The sequence below is a fragment of the Astatotilapia calliptera genome, chromosome 3 (genome assembly GCF_964374335.1).
Source record: "Astatotilapia calliptera chromosome 3, fAstCal68.1, whole genome shotgun sequence".
Classification (NCBI taxonomy): domain Eukaryota; kingdom Metazoa; phylum Chordata; class Actinopteri; order Cichliformes; family Cichlidae; genus Astatotilapia; species Astatotilapia calliptera.
This window is the reverse complement of record NC_137424.1, coordinates 5,907,523-5,928,080: the sequence shown is the minus strand read 5'-3', so window position 1 is coordinate 5,928,080 and position 20,558 is coordinate 5,907,523. Positions and strand designations below refer to the sequence as shown.

Sequence of the window (20,558 nt, the reverse complement as noted above, 5' to 3'; positions counted from 1 at the left end):
CTGTTTTTAACAGACAGCAGGTTAAGCCAGGCTGGAGGAGTAAACTGAGCCTCGGTGTGAGCAGCAGTGTGTTTGACAGGAAGCTGAGATAAACAGTCTGGAGCCCATTTAGTGCTTCATATGAAAGTGTGAGGATTTGAAAGCAAATCTAAAATCAAGCAGGAGTCAGTGTGAGAATGATTTGTGCTTTTCCTCAGTCAGATGCTGGGAGTTTCAGTTCATCCATGTTCAGCGTGCTGTGCTTTGTGTAACAGGAGAATATGACAGTATAAATCAAGTCTTCATGTCACTGAAAGCCTCCACAGTCTGCTATGGAGGTGCATCAGTTTGGATTTACAAGAAGAACATTTCTTAAACCTGCCACAAGATGGCGCTCCAACAGAAGGGATGTCCACAGTGTAACACAGACACACACATACTGTGTGAATGTGTGAGTGAATGGGCTTTCAAGGCTGTAGAGATAAAGTGACTTCGTACAGCCCCGACCTGCAGACGCTGTGCGCAGAGGTTCAGGAGCAGAAGTCCCGTTGTAAACATATCACGGCAGACCCGACGATGTTTGCATGAACGCGCTTTTCAGCATCTCTTTATTGACCACTTTACACACACGGTTGCTGTGCGCACACAGCCGGCTGTAGCTTTGCAGCTCACAGCCCGACACACACCAACAACAGCAGAGAGAGCACAGACGTTAAGGCGTGATTGCGGGTGCCGCTCAGGTGCGTCCGCCTCCCCTGCAGCGGCGCTGCAGACCACGCCCACCACAGCCTTGACCTGACTTTTAAAAGTCAGGTCAAGGCTCCAAAAGCCCAAAGGCGATATAACAGTTTGTGTTTGCTACATGGATCATTGTAGTTCAGCTTTCCTTTGTTATATTTCTTTAAGAGCTCAAAATGTGTTCATTACATAAATCAAATGTAATTTTCTCTGTAGCACTTCATGGATTTCATAAGCAACACACTGTAGTTGTTCACACAAAGCATAAAGGTAAAAACAATATACACAGTGTTATCTTCATTTTAGATGTCAGAAAGTATTTGCGGCTCCCAGTGTTTTCCCGAACCCTGACCCTTTGCGTGGAAACCGGGTCCAAAAGGCTCTTTGGGTGTTAAAGGTTGCTGACCCCTGCACTAGGCCCAACTGACACATATATTTGATTCCAAATACAAAAAATAATGTGTAACCTGCTGGAAGAATGTAGGAGGTTGAGACAGGATCTCAACACTTGGTGTCTGCAACAAAAGACAACAATATGTGGGCCGATCGTGGCTCAAGAGTTGGCAGCTCGTCTTGTAATCGGAAGGTTGCCGGTTCGAGCCCCGGCTCGGACAGTCTCGGTCGTTGTGTCCTTGGGCAAAAAAGCACTTTGGGGTCCTTAGGGACGAGTAAAGCGCTCTACAAATACAGGCCATGTAATGGCAGAAACATTCTCTAGTGTAAATCCTGACTAGTTCATTAACTACAGATCAGTTTCAGTGAACATTATTCACAGAGGGATCTGAGTTCCTTATACCAGACTCTACAGAAACTGTAACACTGTGCAGCTCTGCGACTCAACAATATGACAACAATGTAACACACACTAGAATCATCAAATAAAGCCCCACTAACCACTAGAACTAGAACTAACTAACTAGCACTGGACACTTGCATATTAGAGATTTCTACCACCATAGGAGGCGAGATATCATCCTTGAACCAGAGCATCCAGCCCTCAATTTCGGACATAAAAAGCGACGTGGCCAGGCATGATAACACTTTGACTGAACTGCAGGACTGTGCCTCGAACCACTCTGACACCATCGCCACTCTCCAGGCCACTGTGGAGCGTTTGTCTGCGGAGGTAAAGAAGTTAGATGAGAGATGTGGAGCTCTTGAGGCACTCCAGGAGGAATAATTTAAGAACTGCAGGAATACCAGAAGGCACAGAGGGACCCAAGATGACTGAGTTGGTTCACACCTGTTGGCGGAGGCGCTATCTCTCGAGGAGAAGCCACTCATCGATCGAGCACATAGAGCGAATCGCCAGCGTCCCAAACAAAGTCATCTTCCTCGGCCCATCATCTTGAGATTGCACTACTACCACATTGGTGAGGAAATTCTGCTGAAAGCTGCAGAGAACAAGAACCTGATGTATAAGGGTTTTTAAAATAAACATCCTCCCAGATTTCCCTCCCTCTGTTGGAAACGCAGAGCCGCATTTGCAAATATGAGAGGAAGACTACGTGGGATGACCGGCGTCAGGTACAGACTGCTATACCCTGCAAAGCTGTTAGTGACCCATGGTGATGTGAGGAAAAGCTTTAGCGATCCCAAAGAGACCGTAGACTACGCGGAGAAGCACCTCTCCCACCCACCTTCAAATGTATTAAAAGCAAGGATATATCTATATGTCTAACGCTGACACAGCACTGTGTTTCTTCTTTTCCCTTTATATTCCATGTAAAGGTGAATATGGAGCGTTTATGGAGCTCGTTTATTGACCAGCTGTCAGTTAGAAGGTAAGAGTTACTAGGTTAACAGAGGTTAGCAGTAACAGTACGGGGAAGTATATTGTGTTGTTCTTTTGTTGTTTTTTATTTTATCCTACTTTACTTTGTTATTTTGATTTTACCTGTTGTGAGTGCTTCCCGTAATTCTCCTTTTTCTTGCGCCGCTGCGGCCAGAGTTCACAACATTACATATTTTTGTATCTATAAACAGGAAGCTGACACTCTCCAGACTTTATCAAAGGTGTGAGCGTCACAGCAGAGGCCTTTGTGTCAACGTAGCTGAAGACAAAACACAGAAACACATGAAGGAGATTTTCCTGGCCTGGATTTTATACAAATATTCTGCAGTACATCAAAAATGAAAGAAAACCATTAGTCAACATATGAACATCACCTCTGAAGTTACAGAGCTTTGATTGGAGACACAGCTGAGCGTTTTGCATTTTGCATAATTAATTACATAATTAATTATGTAACCATAATTAAATGGTTACATCATCTTTAAAGTCCCCAGAGATCAGGAAAAGGGCCTGAGGGTGCTGTGTTTGGAGTCTGCTGGTTACAGTGTGCAGGACCTCACAGGCTGCTGCAGCGTTAGCAGAGGGCGGGACATACACAGCTATCATAATCACGTGTGTAAACTCTCGTGGTAGATAGTACGGTCTCATGCTAACCGCTAGCAGCTCAATGTCCTTACAGCATAGCGTCTCTTTGATAGAGAAATGCCCAGAGTTACACCATCTATCGTTCACAAACACAGCCAGACCCCCTCCTCCCTTCTTACCACTCTCCGCTGTTCTGTCATAAGAGGCTCAGCAGCTAAAGCAGCACACCTGGGTCTCCCAGCCTATTAAAAGCAGCCCTTTGCTTCACCTGCTTCACTAAACATTATTATTTTAAGCAGAGTGGTGTGATTTATGTAGGCATTGCTGTGTGACAGGATGACTTTTCTTGCACACCCACCAAATGAGGGCGCACATGCTTCCACGCCCACTGGTGACTGCACACATCCTTTCAAGGAAGCATTTCATTCATCCCTAACAAATGGAAGAAAACACTGTGCAGCGTGTTCAGGTTTGAACGTGGCCCTGGCCTCTCTCTGCATCCACCTGGCACATGCAACACACATCCACTCCCTGCTGAACTGCTTGTATTTGATGTGTTGAAGTTTTGGTAAAGTTTGAATAAATTCCACTTTATTTATAGGAACATTTCATCTGTGGACTCCTGCTTCCCCTCTCCTTGAGCCAGTTTGTGACGGGAACATGACATAAGAAAAGTAATTTATCCCTTTTTGATTCTGTGTATCTGGCGCTCATCCAGTGAGTTCACACTTGGCAGAAACAGACTGAATTTGTCTGGAGAACTTTGGCTTCAGCCAAGTTAGATAAACACACTGTGTCTCTGTCAAAACAGCAGTGTAGTTGTGGCACCCCTGTGAGGGAATGACCACATGAATATTATTTTGTGTAAAACACTCATGTAACGGGACATTTTTCATTGCTATATGTATTTATTTTCAGTTTCTTTAAGAGGATAGAAAATCCATGTAACAGGGATTCATTTTATGTTAGAAAGCAGTGAGGGCGGAACTTTGGTGCTTGCTCCGGGGTTTCGGGGAGCAGTAAGTGGAGCCCACCTTCCGCTGCTTCCTCAGACACGTTCTGGAGGAAAGCAGAGACGCATCGTGTCTTCCTTACTCTGCTCTTCACCTGCTTTTACAGGTCGGTACACGGTGCTCGCACCGAAAATGTTGTTTATTGTCACCATGGTTACCCACGTTAATGTGAATGGGAGAGTTAAGGCGGTCCGCCAAAGTTATTTATATGTAAACACGGGAGAAAACCAGAGGAGTGTCCCGCGCGACCGCACCGCGAGCCCGCTCGTTAGGTGGAGCGCTCGTGAAGCAGAGTCAGTGCGCTCCTATGCTCTGTGCAAACGTGTTGTAATGCTCCAATCAAATCAGTTCTGTGAGATGTGAATGTTAATAGTTCTGTTAAAGTGACTGAGTAGATTAGCTAGTGTAACACAAGCACTCTGAGCAACTCTGTGTAGCTAACAGAGGCATTCATGGGTTGATTCAACAAGCTGTGTTTCATGATGCACTAAATAGTGATTTTGCCAGTAAATTACTGGAGGGAACAAATGTAATGTATTTACCAATGCTGTTATTGAATAGAACTGTTTAGCCAGTAAGACACTGCAGAAGACAATGTGATGTGTTTATTGATATGATAAAAGGATGTAGCTGTTATGGAAAGAAGTGTGAACTTGAGAAAGTGAACCAGTTAAAAAGAGTATATTTCACTGATGTTGTGAAATAAGTAAATGTCATTGATGTGAATGAGGAAGCAGCTGAACAGTATATTGAAAGCTCATGTTTAGTGTTTTATAGCATTTATTTGTGTGAAATAAATCAGACTCAGACACGTTCTGGAGGAAAGCAGAGACGCATCGTGTCTTCCTTACTCTGCTCTTCACCTGCTTTTACAGGTAACATATTTGTCATCGAGGTCTTCATCCTTGGGACCCGTAACATAGTAACTTCTTCATTGTTATACTTCTATAGTTTTCCCATTTTGTGAGCTGTGGATGTGGAAAGTGTCTCAGTGACACATCCACATGAAAACGGCGTTACCTTCGTTCATTTGCACGTCAAATGAACGAGCTGTTTGGACTTTAACGTCACAGCTGATGCTTCGATACTCGAACTCAAGAGTTCAGCTTCCACTCAGAGGTACAAGTACACACAGCAAAGATAAACGTGTACACAAGGTGGAACCCACAAGTGCACAGCTCCAACCAGAGATGGGCAGTAATCCGATTACTTTTTTCAAGAAACGAGTAAAGTGAGGGATTACTATTGCAACAAAGGTAATTAGATTACTGTTACTTTCCCGTAAGCACGCTGCGTTACTGCGTTACTAAAACCGCAGCTGTGTGCAGATGAACAATGGATAATCTATCGAGTGTGGAGAGAGTGTGAGCGTGCAGCGTTTAAAGCGTGGAAGCACTGACCTTACTTTGAGTTTGACTCTGTAAAAAGTGACAAAAACATTAGCATCCGCTGTTCACTGCGTGGGAAGACAACATGCTCACTCACTATGTGTTAATGGGCATGCTTATTTATAACTTTGATAAAATGTCATAAAAATAATTCCATGCCAGCTCACCATTGGTGATCAGGTAGTTTCTGTTCCAGTTCCAGTCCCATAAATCATGAAGCTTGCTGCCAGAAAAGCTTCAAATCTCCTTTGAAAGCTGTTTGTGGTCTTGATTGTGGGAGCTTCAGTTGTCTGACTCCAGCTGCCACACAGTGCTCACTGATATCATTTGCAAAAACCCCAGTGTGACAATATTTATCAGTGAAGCAGAAATCAGGAAGTGACGACTTTTCTTTGAACATTTGCTAAGGCTAAGCTGTGCTTTCTACCACAGTTGGGAATTTCCTGGTTTACAACAAATTATTGTGTCAACACCGCATAAGATTTCAAACTACAGGAAAATCACTGGAGTTATAAGAGGCAGACAACGACACACACACCACATGCATGCTGTTGCTATTTATTGTGGATTAACCTGTCAAAGGCAAGAACAAAATAATTCTGCCTCAAATACAGGAAATCATAGCTTTCCTGTATTTCCTCCATTGTTGGCATGCTGGTTAGTGCTGTTGCTCCACAGTAAGAAGGTCCTGGGCTAAATTATCCATGAATGTAAACGGCTGTGTGTTTCTATCTGATAGACTGGTGAGCTGTCCAGGGTGTACCCTGCCTGGTAACCTATCACTTCAGGGTTATTTCCCAGCCCTGCTGCAACCAGGATAGAGATAGGAGGATGGTAGTTGTTGTAGACCCATTCAATTTCAATTGAAGGATTAAAATGTTCCAGGAGCTCAACTTACTCCATCTGAACATGTTTCAATCGTGTTTTATGAACACAACATGCAGCTTTACTGAATATGAAAAGGTTGTGTTGATTTAACTCAGTTGTTTAAGTTTCTGCCAAAGCAAAACCTTTGTGTGCAACCAGTGTCCACTATTGAATCAAGTAAATCCAACATGTTTTTGTCAGTGCAAAAGGAGTTACGGTGCCTGTATTCCTGCACAATATTGTCCCGGGAGGGAGGAAAACTTTCTGGTGAAGTTTTGGTTGATTTTTGGGTTTTGCTTGACACTAGGTTGATTTTATCAGTGAGGTTTGGATTGTTTTCTTTCTCTAAGAGAGAGAAAGATGGTTTTATGCTTGGACATGTTTGCAATGGGCCCCAGTATTTGTTACTTTATTAGTATTTTATTGGTTGCGTTTGTTTGTGCTTTTGTTACAGTGCACTGAGATAAGAACATCTGAGAGGTGTGATCCACCGCTGGTGATATTTTGGTATTTTGTGAGTTCCCGATTTAACAAATCAGCTCTTTAATCCAGACCTGAGAGGTTGAACTTTAAAGCGCTATAAAATATTCTTACTGGAAACAGTGGCAAAGTGTTTTTCTCCATGATTACAATGGGCTTGAGAAATTCACTTATATGTGACATTGATCACATGACAAGTCCTGAGCCTAAAAGGATTGCAGCGAGTCAATCCAGTCCAAAAACAAGGAGCTGTTTTCCTTTAAAATGATGACATCATCTTGCTGGTGATGGAGGCTCGAATAGGCTGCGCGTGAGACTCCATTATCAGCAATATCTGGTATGAATGTGTGTGGATGTATGCATGTGACTGGACTGTGACGGACTGACGACTAAAAGTTTAACTGACTTGATACTGAGACAAAAACGGTGCCGACTTTAGGATTAGTGAATGTCCACAACAATTCACCCAGCCTGTAGAAGAAGGGTGGAGGTTTTGTCTTGCTTTGTTTTGTTGTTGCAGGAGCAGAAGGATGACAGAGACTAAAGGGGGAGGCTGTAGCTTCACATGAGTGTGAGCTGCAGACTGAACCCTTTGGTTGCTAATGTTGAGTCACTGATGTTTGCATTAAGAAAATTGTGTTTTATTAGCTGTGTTTTAATTAAGGTATCACATTATATTGTTGGGAATGTTAAATGCTAAAGTGAAGAAAAGCTTTGATTTCACTCATGACTGAACATGTTATTATTAACCATAGCAGGCCACTGTAAAGAGTCAATTAACTGTTATAGAGGAAAAAAAGGCCAAAAACTCTGTTAATACCTATGAATAACAGGCAAAGATAGACTTGTCACATTCAAAATAGAGATATGTAATAACAAACACGGGTCCGTGTCATTTAGGTTCTCCATTGAAATAGTCAATCATTTAGAAAAGTAGAATATATATATATATGTCTCAACGCTGTTTCTCAATAATATTAAAAACCTAAAAACTATTGTTGTGGAAGATAGAAGTCACTGTGACAGCCCTCTGACTGTGGAGGACGTTTGTAATCCTATTTCTGCACTTAAGGCCAACAAATCTCCCGGCACAGATGGTTTAACTGCAGAGTTTTATGAATCATTTTCTAATCTCCTGGCTCCGTTCTTACTGCAGCTTTTCATAGGAAGTGTAGAGAATAACATCCTCCCTCCTACTCTTACTCAGGGTCTCATAACACTTATTCCAAAGCCAAACAAAGACTTACTTCTTATTGACAATTGGAGACCCATCTGTCTGCTCAATGATGACTATGAGATTATGGCTTTAGTACTTGCTAACAGAATGAAAGAGTTCTTGGACACAATTATGGATGAGACACAATCAGGCTTTATGAGAAACAGACACCTTTCTAAGAACATGAGACTGGTTTTAGATCTACTTGATTACTCTGATTTGGTATCTGACTATAGCTTCATTCTCTTCCTGGATTTTTAAAAGGCTTTTGATACAATTGAACATCAATTTATTTTCCACTCTTTGGAAAAATTTGGCATTTTTCTGTAAAGCTATCAAAACCTTGTACACGAATGGCAATAGCTCAATTAAAATGATTAAGACTCCACCCCGAGATTTGACCTGTTATACAAGGAATCAGCACAGCTGATAAGGAGCTCATCATCAGCCAGCTAGCTGATGACACCACACTCTTCTTGAAGAATGCAAATCAAATCCGTCCAGCCCTTAGTGTTATTAGTGATTTCTCTGAGGCATCTGCTTTATGTCGAAATCTAAAAAAAATGTGAATTACTAGCAATTAAAGGCTGCACTGCAAATGCTCTCTGTAACATTTCTGTTAAACAAGAAGTCACATATCCAGGACTGTTAACATCCAAAGACCAAAAGTCAAGATGCTCGTCAAACTTGTCAAACAGTGTTGGGGAATTCTCAATGGTGCTTGGTGCCATACCCTCAGGGACTTTAATGTTATATAAAAACACTGACAGCTCAATATCTGCCTCAGTCACTCTCCCTGATCCAGCTGAGTCAGCAGTGGGAAAAATCTGCTTTTCACAGGAACTTGGTAACAGCAATAAGAGAATACGTAGTTTATTATGGCGGGGAGTCTCTGGCTGGCTGGAGCGGCATCTAATAACCAACTCGCAAAACAAAATAAAAACAACACAACAAACAGATATTATGATACAGACTTATAATCTGCACCGATGTTTTTTCTAAATTATATAAAGTGAGCGCGAGAGCCCTCGGTGCGCCTGCGCGCTGCTGAAGTCAAAGTAAACTTTATTGTCATCTCCGCTACAGACAGTCCAGCATATAGAGAGACGAGACGACGAGGCTGCAGTTACAGCGGTGCAAGTAAACAAACAATAAATATAAGAAGAGTAAGAAAATAAATCTACACTTTAGGACTCGGGGTAAAGGATCAATAACAATTAAAATTTATAATTTACAGTTTGATGATTTAAAGTCTCACACAACCCGTCAAAAGGGGCGGGGCCGGCTGCTTCCAAGTAGAGCACATTTCATTTATAATGATGTAAATCCAAGCCCATCATGGATTCACGATCTGAATCCTGGGTTGTGTGAAATCCCAGAAATCAACCTTAGACAAAGTGAATCTGTGAACTAAGGTGTAGGTCTGTTAGGTTAATTGTGCTGATCCTCGGGTTGGGGGATTTGTGTTTGTACTGGAGCGCAAAATTCAAACCAATGGAAGATGGACAACAAAAGTTCAAAGCCATCAGGTGCTCAGTTTATGTATTTATTTTTGGCCTACATCAGTAAGAAATGCCAAATTATATACACAAAGTTACAGGAATCACCACTCCTGTTATTCATGATGATTTCAGTAACATCACATAATAACATGTAACGTTATTATGTGATGTGCGCACTGTTAATGCTGATACTGTGGTGAAATTCTCTGCTTCTTTTGTGTATTCTGCATCTATTACGTCAGATTGTCTTACCCCTCATATGGTTGAGAATTTTGCCAATACCCTGTTAACTACATGTTCCTCCATCCTCGACACTGTGGCACCTATTAAAATGAAGCGCCCCAGAACTTACTCACAATGTTGGTTAAGTGACTCTGTTCGCGCTCTACGACGTGCGTGTCGGCGGGATGAGAGAAGGTGGAGGAAAGATAAACTCCAGGCATCTTACGACATCCTACGTACTAGTCGCTTGAAGTTTCAAACTGCTGCCAAAATGGCTAAAGCAGCTTTTCTTTCAAAAATTATCTCTACCAATGGTAACAATCCTTGAATTTTATTTAAAATTTTTAACTCTGTGGTCAACCCCTGCCCCACTATGCCGCTGCCGTGCTCCACGGTTCTTTGCGAACAATTTTTAAATTATTTTTTAGATAAAGTCTCATCTCTTAAATCTGCTCTTCCTTTAATGACAGGCCCTGCGTTTACCCCTGACTGTTCCTCTTCTATCAGTTTGAACCCGTTTCACTCCCTACTCTTAAGCGTCTGGTTGAACAAATGAACAATACTAATCTCGTATATGATGTTCTTCCATCTCGTATAGTTAAGGACTGTTTTAGTGCAATTGGACCTAGTATATTGTCCCTTTTGAACTCTTCTTTGCTCTCTGGTTGCGTACCATCAGCCTTTAAACATGCTATAATTCAGCCTGTTCTTAAAAAAAGGAACCTCGATTATAATGATTATGCGAACTATAGGCCGATTTCCAAGCTTCCGTTCTTGGCCAAAATTCTTGAGAAGATAGTGTTGCTTCAACTCCAGGCCTACCTGGATGAGAATAGCATTAATGATAAATTCCAATCGGCCTTCAAACCACATCATAGCACTGAGTCAGCGCTGCTCCGAGTTCTCAATGACCTTCTACTAATGGCTGACAATGGGCGCTCCTCGGTCCTAGTGCTATTGGATTTATCGTCGGCTTTCGATATGGTTGATCATAAAATCCTATTGGCGAGACTTGAGCACGCTGTAGGCATCAAGGGTGTTGCCTTGGATTGGTTTAAATCATACTTGTCCAATCGGCTCTCCTCGGTTCACTTGGCCACTTCCTCTTCCTCCGCTGTACCTGTCTGTTGTGGTGTCCCTCAGGGATCTGTGTTAGGCCCTACTCTGTTCTCATTGTACATGCTTCCATTAAGCGCTATCTTTGAGAAATATCACATCGCTTTTCATTATTATGCTGATGACATTCAGATCTACTTTGAGTTAAATGATGACCTAGCTTTGTCCTTGAATAGTTTTCGAGAGTGCATGTGTGAGGTCAGGCAATGGCTCCTGGCAAATACTCTTATCCTTAATGATAAGAAAACTGAAATTGTGGTCTTTGGCAGTGACGTCCTTCGTGCCAAACTTCGTGATGCTTTTGGTTTTCTCACTAGCTCCTTTTCCGACACTGTTAGGAATTTGGGCGTGTTACTTGACAGCTCATTTAAACTTGATAGACAAGTGTCTGCTGTTGTTAGATCGAGTTTATACCAACTCCGCCTTATTTCTAAGGCCAGGCAGTACATCCCGCATAAAGACCTGGAAAAACTCATCCATGCCTTTGTAACTTCGAGGCTGGATTACTGCAATTCACTCTATTTTGGACTCCACTCTGCCCTCCTCCATAGATTACAGACAGTCCAAAATGCTGCTGCAGGCATTCTAACCAAAACTAAGAAGTTTGCCCACATTACTCCCGTCCTAGCTGATTTGCACTGGTTGCCTGTGAAATACCGTATCCAATTTAAAATTCTGCTGTTTACTTTTAAAATCACTAATAACACAGCACCGAGCTATCTTAAGGAACTCTTAAGCTTATATGTCCTGCTAGGGCTTTAAGATCATCCTCACAGTTACTGTTGGTGCGGCCTAGATCTCGGCTGAAGTCTAGAGGTGATCGAGCGTTTGCCCTGGCCGCACCAGAGTTGTGGAACAACCTTCCCATTGGCATTCGGGCGTCTGACTCTATTCAATCTTTTAAATCACGGCTTAAAACGTATTTGTTTAATCTTGCGTTTTCTACCGGTTAAATGCTGGCCTTGTCTGCAGTGATTTATTTTACTAATTTTCCTATCTTGCTTTTTATTTGCGCTGTGTATGTCTTATCCCCATTGTGTGTTGATGGCACAGTTATATTGTGCTATAGCTATGTGCTATAGTTATATTTTTTCTATTGGTGGCTTTTTCCTATGAACATAATTCTACACTTTTATTTTTATGACTCTGATTATACTTGTGTTAATTTGTTCTATGTTAAGCACTTTGGCATGCCGTTGGTTTTTAAATGTGCTCTATAAATAAAGATTGTTGTTGTTGTTGTTGTCCTGTAAGCACAGTCTGCCTGTGTCTTTTCTCTGCAAATGAACATTTTCAGCCAATATAGGTAATGCATCAACATGGCTGCCATGGCCAAGTTAGGAATATTTATAATGTCATTTCCAAAACTTGCATATGATCTGCAATTTGTAGCAGATCTACTGACTGTCACAGAGCAGCTGGAGCAGTCTCAAATGCAGGTCAGTCCACTGCTGCCCCCTGTGGCCAAGTGCCATAGCTACTGCTGGATGAACTCGTGACACATGTGCACCTGTTTCTATGAACACATTGAGTCTGAGTGGCTGCACTTACACTGGTGCATTCAAACATATTGAAAGATGGCAGCAATGTGGATTGTCAAGACTCAAACTAACCATAATCGATGCCCTGGCTCTCTCTCTCTTGCTCTTCAATCTCTCTCTCTTGCTCTTCCATCTCTCTCTCTTGCTCTTCCATCTCTCTCTCTTGCTCTTCCATCTCTCTCTCTTGCTCTTTTATTTCTCTCTCTTGCTTGCTCTCTCTCTTCCTTTTCCTAAATCCCTCGTTTTGCACAGTCCCTGACGTGCTCGCCGTTGTTTTTTCCCTGCTAATTTTAGCATCACACGGCACAGCTTCTGTATCACGTGGTATAAGGCTCCGCCCTTGTCATTTGTTGAGCAGGAAGAGTGAGCGCTTGTTTTCATGCAGAGTACGTCCCGGATCAAAATGTGAAGTTTTACAAATCACCACTTCTTTAGTGAATATCATTTCAGTCTCAGACAATCTCGTTTCTCTTACAGAGGTTGAATGCACCTTCTGCGGATGGCGGTACCACACAGTGTGCGTGGACTTCCCCTGCACAGAAGGCAACTACAAATGCTGTGAATGCTAAATAAACAGAAACAAATGATCCCTGTTGTCTTTGCTTGATGATTGGTTTGAGTCTTGACAATCCACATTGCTGGCGTTGCATCTTTCAATGCCAGCAATGGCAGGTATCAGTGCTCAAAGCTTTTGTGTTTGTTTCCAACAAGTTGCCCACCTCGGGAAACAAAAATGTGTTCTTTTACTTGTCAGATGAACATATGAGACACTTTGACTCTTCAGTGCAGTGTGGAGCCTAACAAAGATCTGTTTTGTGTCCCAGCTGATCAGCAGGAGGAGGAGAGTCTGACGGAGCAGCAGAGGAACATTTTCAGCTACTTGGACTCAGCTCAGCCACTACAGAGGAAACAATGAGCTCAACACAGAAGGTGACAGACAGAGCAGGACCATATGACCAAAGATATTTATCACCATATACATTTGAACATTTGCCATAACGATGTAGCTGACGATAGAATTGACACCAGACAAAATACTTTACAGCTGCACAACTTTATTAAAAACCCATCAATGTATTTTCACTGAAACAAGCAGCTGTTGTTTATGTGCATTAAAGTTCTATAAAAATGTAACAGTGCAAATGCAAATTCCTCGCTGACAGTTTAACCAAAAGGCGTTTCCAGTGGAAACTGGCCGACACATCCTGAGCATAACCATGTATAATATCCACTAAACTTCAGAAGAGGTTATACAGTCGTGGCCAAAAGCTTTGAGAATTGCATAAATATTGGAACCTGGAGAAGTTGCTGCTTAAGTTTTTATAATAGCATTTTGCCTGCACTCCAGAATGTTATGAGGAGTGATCAGATGAACTGCATCGTCCTTCTTTGCCATGAAAACGAACTTAATCCCCAAAAAGCCTTACCGCTGCATTTCATTGCTGTCATCAAAGGACCTGCTGAGACCATTTCAGTGATCGTCTTCTTAACTCAGGTGAGAATGTTGGCGAGCACGAGGCTGGAGATCATCATGGCTGCATCCCGATTCAGGTTCTGCAGCTTTAAAGTCCTCAAGGGCCGCGTACTCAAAGACCGCTAAGGCCGAAGTACGAGGCTCGTAGGCTCGTGAAACGGGACGTCTAGCCTCCGTCGCGCTGCCCAGGTTGCCTAGCAACCATGATACTAACAGCTGGAAACGTTTTATAATACAGATTTGTACTTTATTTCAGATTGAACCTTTAAAGGGGCATTTCTGGACTTTTAAACACCAGTATGTTCCTATAGACCAAATATTTAAAGACCAAAAATGTTCTTCTCTCTTCTCTTCTCTCCCCTTGTTCTCTCTCGTATTTCTGAGAGTGTATCATGTAACATTTAGCAGACGTCAGCCTTAAACAGGCTGACTTCTGCTAAATGGGTCAAACTGGGCAGAAAGTCTACAAACACATAACATCCTTATAGAATATGATGTAACACTATAGATCAACTTAGCTCAGAATATATAAAGCATATAAACAGTTACAGCAATATGATGCAACAAACACAGCAGCTACTGATCCAAAATACTCAAAGCTTCATAGAACTGAAACCAACATTTATTTTTAGCTCCATCCTGCTGCTGATACAGACTTTAGGTTTCTGAACATTAAACTTGTTGCTGCCTTTCATAGTGTGTAACTTGAAGGCCCTGAGTACTTTCTCCCACACTGAAAACACTGGGATGATCACATTATTTGAACATTACCTAATAAGACTGATTCAGCACAGACAGTTATGTTAAACTTTCCTAGCAGTCCTTCACAAACAGGGAACAGTCTGTCTATTCCCTCCATCTGTCAGCTGCTGCTGGCTCTTCCTCCTCCTCTTCCTCACACACTGCTGAGTTTGTCCTGGTGGATCATCAGGGCTGCAAAGCCTCACAGATGATGTGCAGCAGTGGCTCCCTCAGTCTGTCCTCACTCTGGACACTTGCAGTCGTCACACATGGAAATCAAATGTGTGATAAGCTGCAGGATTCAAACACAAGTGTAACTTATAAACACATGTTCATACTTTTATTCCACAATCAGAGAGAAAGAAACAGAGAGAGAGTGCAGGACAGACAGACAGGTGACAGTCTCAGGTGTACACACTGCTACACAACAGCACCAGAGAAGCAGGATTTAGTGTTTGTGTTATTACGAGTGTAAACAAGAAGAGTTCCAGATGGTGCAGTGGACACATGTGTGACTGCTGTGATTAAAGCATCTTTCTTTCAGCTTAACGAGTGAACCGTCAGCTCGTTCAAACACACGTTAAAGTGCGTTTGGCTCGACACCACCGAACAGAGGCAGCAATATAACACAGCTAACATTAACAGTGCAGTGGATCCTGCTTGTGCCGTGATGTTCAGGACTGCAAACCGAGCAGCATCACTGACTTTCAGCTTGTTGTGTTTGTGGATATATGACTGACTTTAATTATCCACAAAATCATCACATTCTCTGTCAGATGAAGGTCGACTATTGAACGGCGTATATTTTAAAGGCTTTAAAACCAAGTTAACGCTGAAAGTACAAACATCACTAATGTCACATAACTCTGCCGACAAGGCATAGCTATGGCTATGAAATGCTCTTTGTGTATCACTTCTTCATTATGAAAGATGTCATTAATGCACTAGTAATGTCTCATCTGGAGTATTGTTCAATCATTTGGTCAGCAGCTAATAAGACAGATCTTAACAGACTTCAGTTAGTCCAGAATAAGGCGTCCAGATTAGTGTGAAGATGTTCATACTATACTAATATTGATCAAATGCATAATAACCTTTCTTGGCTTCCTGTACAGGCTAAAATATTCTATGGCTTACTTGTAGTTCTAAAGAAAGCAATTCTGTTAAACACACCACATTTATTCTGCTCAGCTGCAGTATCCAGATGAAATACATCATCATATTACACAGTTTTCAACAAGCTGCAATTTAGTAAATGCTCGAGTTAAAAGTAACGTTTTGTAAAACTGTTACATTTAGAGCAACTTTTAAGTGGAATAAGTTGCCTTCAAAAATTAGAGAATTATTCAAAACTTCAATGAACACTTAAAAGCCGATTTACAGAGCTTTTAGTTGTTGTAAATATTGTAAGACATGATTTGTTTTTGAAATTTGTGTAATGTGCCTCAATGTTATTGATATTATTATTATTATTATTATTGATTGCTTATATTTGAACAATTGTGAAACCTCACTGTGGATGTAAGAGTGAAATTATGTGGATATCTTGAATCCACTTTATTGTGTAATATTTTATGTGAGTATTTGACGGAAGACGAGCAACATCTGTTGTGGAAGCTAACGGGGTTCCTTTAGAATAAACAAACATAGGATTTATTATCACTGAATAATTCTGTATAAATCTATACAAATTATAGAAATATGTAATAGGAAACAACAAAATAATCTAAATTATAAAAGTGTGTGTGTGTGTGTGTGTGTGTGTGTGTGTGTGTGTGTGTGTGTGTGTGTGTGTGTGTGTGTGTGTGTGTGTGTGTGTGTGTGCATGATTTTAGTGTTTGAACAGTCATGAATTATCTTTAACAGCAGGTTGGATGTAATGTGTTAGAACTACCAGCAGGTGGGGATAAGAGACCTTTAAGGTGTTTGGTGCCACGCTCCACCTTCAGGTTTAAAACTAGTGTTAATGGAGTTTGAAGGCTGAGTTTGTTCCACGACTGCATTTCACTCACTGCCTCTGTTTGTATCTCTGTCACTGCAGGACCAACATGGAGCCAGAAGTCAGCGCTCTCAGGAGGCCGACAAACCTCACAGAAGAAAGGGAGAGAAAAAACACACCTGTGACGAGTGTGGGAAGGGTTTTACTCTGAGGGCTAAACTAAAACGGCATCAGGTCATCCACACTGGAGAGAGACCGTTCAGCTGTGACTTGTGTGGAAAGTCTTTTTCCTTCAAGGGTTCCCTAAAACAACACCAACTCGTCCACAGTGGAGTTAAAGCGTACAGCTGTGATCAGTGTGGCAGAGCTTTTACTCACAGTAGCCACTTACAGAGGCATCTAGTTACCCACTCTGGAATTAAGGCATACAGCTGTGACGAGTGTGGAAAGTCTTTTTCCTTGAAGGGTTACCTAAAACAACACCAACTCGTCCACAGTGGAGTTAAAGCGTACAGCTGTGATCAGTGTGGCAGAGCTTTTACTTGCAGTAGCAGCTTACAGAGTCATCTAGTTACCCACTCTGGAATTAAGGCATACAGCTGTGACGAGTGTGGGATGGAGTTTACTCTGAAGGCTTCACTAAAACAGCATCAGGTCATCCACACTGGAGAGAGACCGTTCAGCTGTGACGAGTGTGGAAAGTCTTTTTCCTTGAAGCGTTCCCTAAAAAAACACCAACTCATCCACAGTGGAGTTAAAGCGTACAGCTGTGATCAGTGTGGCAGAGCTTTTACTCAAAGTAGCAGCTTACAGAGTCATCTAGTTACCCACTCTGGAATTAAGGCATACAGCTGTGACATCTGTGGAAAAACTTTCAGCCGGAGAGGGAGCCGAAATACACACCTACGCATTCACACCAGACATGATGTGTACTGCTGTGAACAGTGTGGCAAATACTTTACAACAGACGCACACTTACAACAACACATGTTTACCCACACTGAGGAGAGACCTTATCAATGTGACCTGTGTGAGAAGACTTTTAAATCTCCACATTACCTGAGAGGACACCAACAGATCCACACCAGAAAGAGACTCTACAAGTGCAGCTACTGTGAGGTATGTATTTATATTGTTATCTTGTCATTTTAGCCTGACTGTTTGGAACAACTCTGCTCATTAAACTGTGTTAGCATGTTAGCAATTCTACTGCATGGAAAAGCAGCTCTGAGTGATTATTCAGATTTTCCTTTCAGTTATGATTTTAGTATTACTGTAGTATTATGGTGGTAGTATTGTAGTTATTGCAGCCCAGTAAACTGAGTGTGTTAACTGAAACAGTCAAATGTAGTTGGACGTCTGCAGAGATGCTCTTTATTTCAGGCGACGTTCAGGATACAAATGTTGAAGGACTGACTTACACTGTCTTTGTGTCTTTGTTTAGAAGCAGAGCGACACAGATGGATCCAGTTCTCAACCATGTCATCACTGTGGTGGTGGGAAAGACTTTCATTGTGACCTCTGTGGAAAAACTTTCAGTCGGCAAAAGACCCTAAAAAGACATCAACGTAGACACACTGGAGACAAACTGAAATACTGCAAAGAATGTGGGAGAAGCTTCACCACACCAAGTGATTTAAAACAACATGAACTGATTCACAGTGGGGTTAAAAAGCACCTCTGTGATCAGTGTGGGTCATCCTTCACCACTGCATGGAAGCTTAAAACACACAAACGAGTCCACACAGGAGAGAAACCACACAAGTGCAGACACTGTGAGAGAAGCTTCTCACGGTCAAGTAATCGTAACATTCATGAACGTGGACACATGGAAGGAAACTACAGCTGTGACCAGTGTGACAAGAGCTTCAGGAAGCTCAGATCATACTCTGCACACAAACGATCCCACGTTACTAATAAACTGTTTCACTGTTACCAATGTGCCCAAACATTCACCTCATTGTCTGCTCTGTGCAAACATCAGCGCGATCACTCAGGGCTGAAATCACTCCCATCACTGGATCACAGTGAATCTGAAGACACAGAAAGATCCTCTGGTTTCTGTGTCAGACTCAAAAAGCTTGAGATCAGGCTCCACAGAGTTCAGATAGAATCATTTAAACTTGTGTTGAACTGAACTGGTTGCTGGGCTGAACTTCTACATAATACAGATCTACATGGGATCTTCTTTTCTGTTGTTTTACTGAGTCAGTTTTGTCCTTTTTTCTCTGTCCTGGTTTTGCTCGTCTGTAAATGATTGAAACTCAGTCAAATAGTTCATTGTTCTCCAGCAAAACGTTTTGGAAACTCATGTTTAACCTTTAAAACTCTGACATGTTTTAGCACACAAGGCTTCATCGGGGAGTTCACTCATGATTGGACCATGAGAACAAAGGTTTTTAGTTCTTTCAAAGAGAGTCTTGGAGATGTTTGATGTTTCTGTTTTTCTGAAACCACCTGAAAGAAAAACTATTTTTCTTGCTTTATGTAGTGTGGAAGTTTTTAATGTTTCTTCATCTGTGATGTTCTTGAATGTGTTCACGTGAAGATGGTATAAATAAACTGTCCTTTCAGCTTTAGCTCCTAATTTATTCATTATTTATGGATGTAGCACAGCAGCAGTCTCTTGATTAACACATGGAGGGCTCGGGATCTGATGGTGTCGTCTCCCTAATTTGCCCACTCAGTAAATCTCACTCATGGCCAAGAAATTGAAATAAACCTTGTTTCCCTGCTGGATAGTGATCCACTGTAACTCTGCTCCTCCTTCCTGTTTAGGATTTCTGTGGCTGAAGTAAAATTCCCTCCATCCATCACTTATCCCAGCTAACCCAAAGTGAAATAAAGTTTTGCTCGTCTTAAAAAAGCATTACAATAATGGGCATTACCAATGCAAACTGAATGATACAGAAGATGAAAGAAGAGACTTTGATCAGTTAATAAAGCTCATGATCTGGATTCATTGTGGCTGCTACACAGATACTTCTGGGTCACTTCTCTCAGTTAGGAACCTTCCTCACCAAACTGACTGTTGGACCACACCCCTGGTTTCATGAGAAATTGTTTCAGCCATGATTTCTCTTCCTGTATTTCAGAGTAAAGACTGAAGTGACAAATGGAAGCATGTTTAAAAAACACAATGTGAGAGAGACGTTGAGGTCCTTAGAAGTTACCCTGGGTTTTTCTGTCACCCTGCTAGATGTTACACACCTTGTTATTGGACTGATTTCTACTGCTGGACTACTCCTGCGGAGAGTAACAATACTCTTACTAATTAGCTCCCTTTCACACCTTTGGGGATATTTATTTTTGTGTTTGCAGCGCTGTGAGCCAGAACAGCGAGAGAAAAATCTGCAACAGCGACGAGCCGAATGCTTACGTTAGAGGTCTGCATTCCCGCGGCTGTCCCGCGGGAGCCACGGGACCCGACCAGATTTCTTGCGGCGCGGGAATAAATTTCCAAATAAAATGCGGTAGCGGTCGGTAACTCTGGTGTAATTTGAACGGGAGCGGGCGGTCTGAAAATATAGCGTGCCCGACATTTTTTCGGAACAGCATATCTGTGATTTCCTCATTCTAATTGAGCACTGGTACAGCCAGTGCTCACGCCTGTTACACGCACTGAGCGCATGGATCAGTGCTTTTTGCACGTGCATTTTACTTGCACAGTCTGTGACTCTGTGCGCGCATCACCTGCATCAGAGCGCGCTTTACCAACATGGCAGAGCAAACTGAAGATGCAATTTCCTTGAAGGACGTTCAGCTGGGATTAGACAACGGTCAGTTTACTTTAAGGAAACCCACATCAGGCAAGTCTGATGTATGGGAGTCTTTTTCATGCGTCATAGACGCAAATGGAAAAAAATTGCCCTTTGTACAATGCGATAAATGCCTCAAAGTTTTACCCTTTTGCAGTCACAAGACTGGAACCTCAGGTTTAAGGTGGCACTCATGTCCCATCA

The 20,558-nt window shown here is 42.0% G+C and overlaps 3 protein-coding genes across 4 annotated transcripts in view; 1 reads left to right on the top strand and 2 right to left on the bottom strand.

Annotated features, from left to right (window-relative positions):
• The window catches only part of LOC145424239 (uncharacterized), a 382,435-nt gene that overhangs the window by 12,232 nt on the left and 349,645 nt on the right, over nucleotides 1–20,558 (bottom strand). The gene's annotated exons all lie outside the window — the stretch shown is intronic.
• Nucleotides 1–20,558, bottom strand: part of LOC113011576 (protein NLRC3-like) — a 471,371-nt gene that overhangs the window by 237,526 nt on the left and 213,287 nt on the right. The window lies entirely within an intron of this gene.
• On the top strand, nucleotides 1,254–19,175 carry LOC145424265 (uncharacterized). 2 transcript variants are annotated; one of them, XM_080297441.1, is made up of 4 exons: nucleotides 1,254–4,985; nucleotides 13,267–13,372; nucleotides 16,699–17,715; nucleotides 18,041–19,175. In XM_080297441.1, exons 2-4 carry the CDS (start codon nucleotides 13,355–13,357, stop codon nucleotides 18,731–18,733), a joined length of 1,728 nt encoding a protein of 575 aa, XP_080153567.1. In that variant the 5' UTR covers nucleotides 1,254–4,985; nucleotides 13,267–13,354; the 3' UTR covers nucleotides 18,734–19,175. The 2 variants fall into 2 exon arrangements, with proteins under 2 accessions (XP_080153567.1, XP_080153565.1); XM_080297439.1 differs by lacking the exon at nucleotides 1,254–4,985 and having other exon boundaries at nucleotides 7,704–13,372.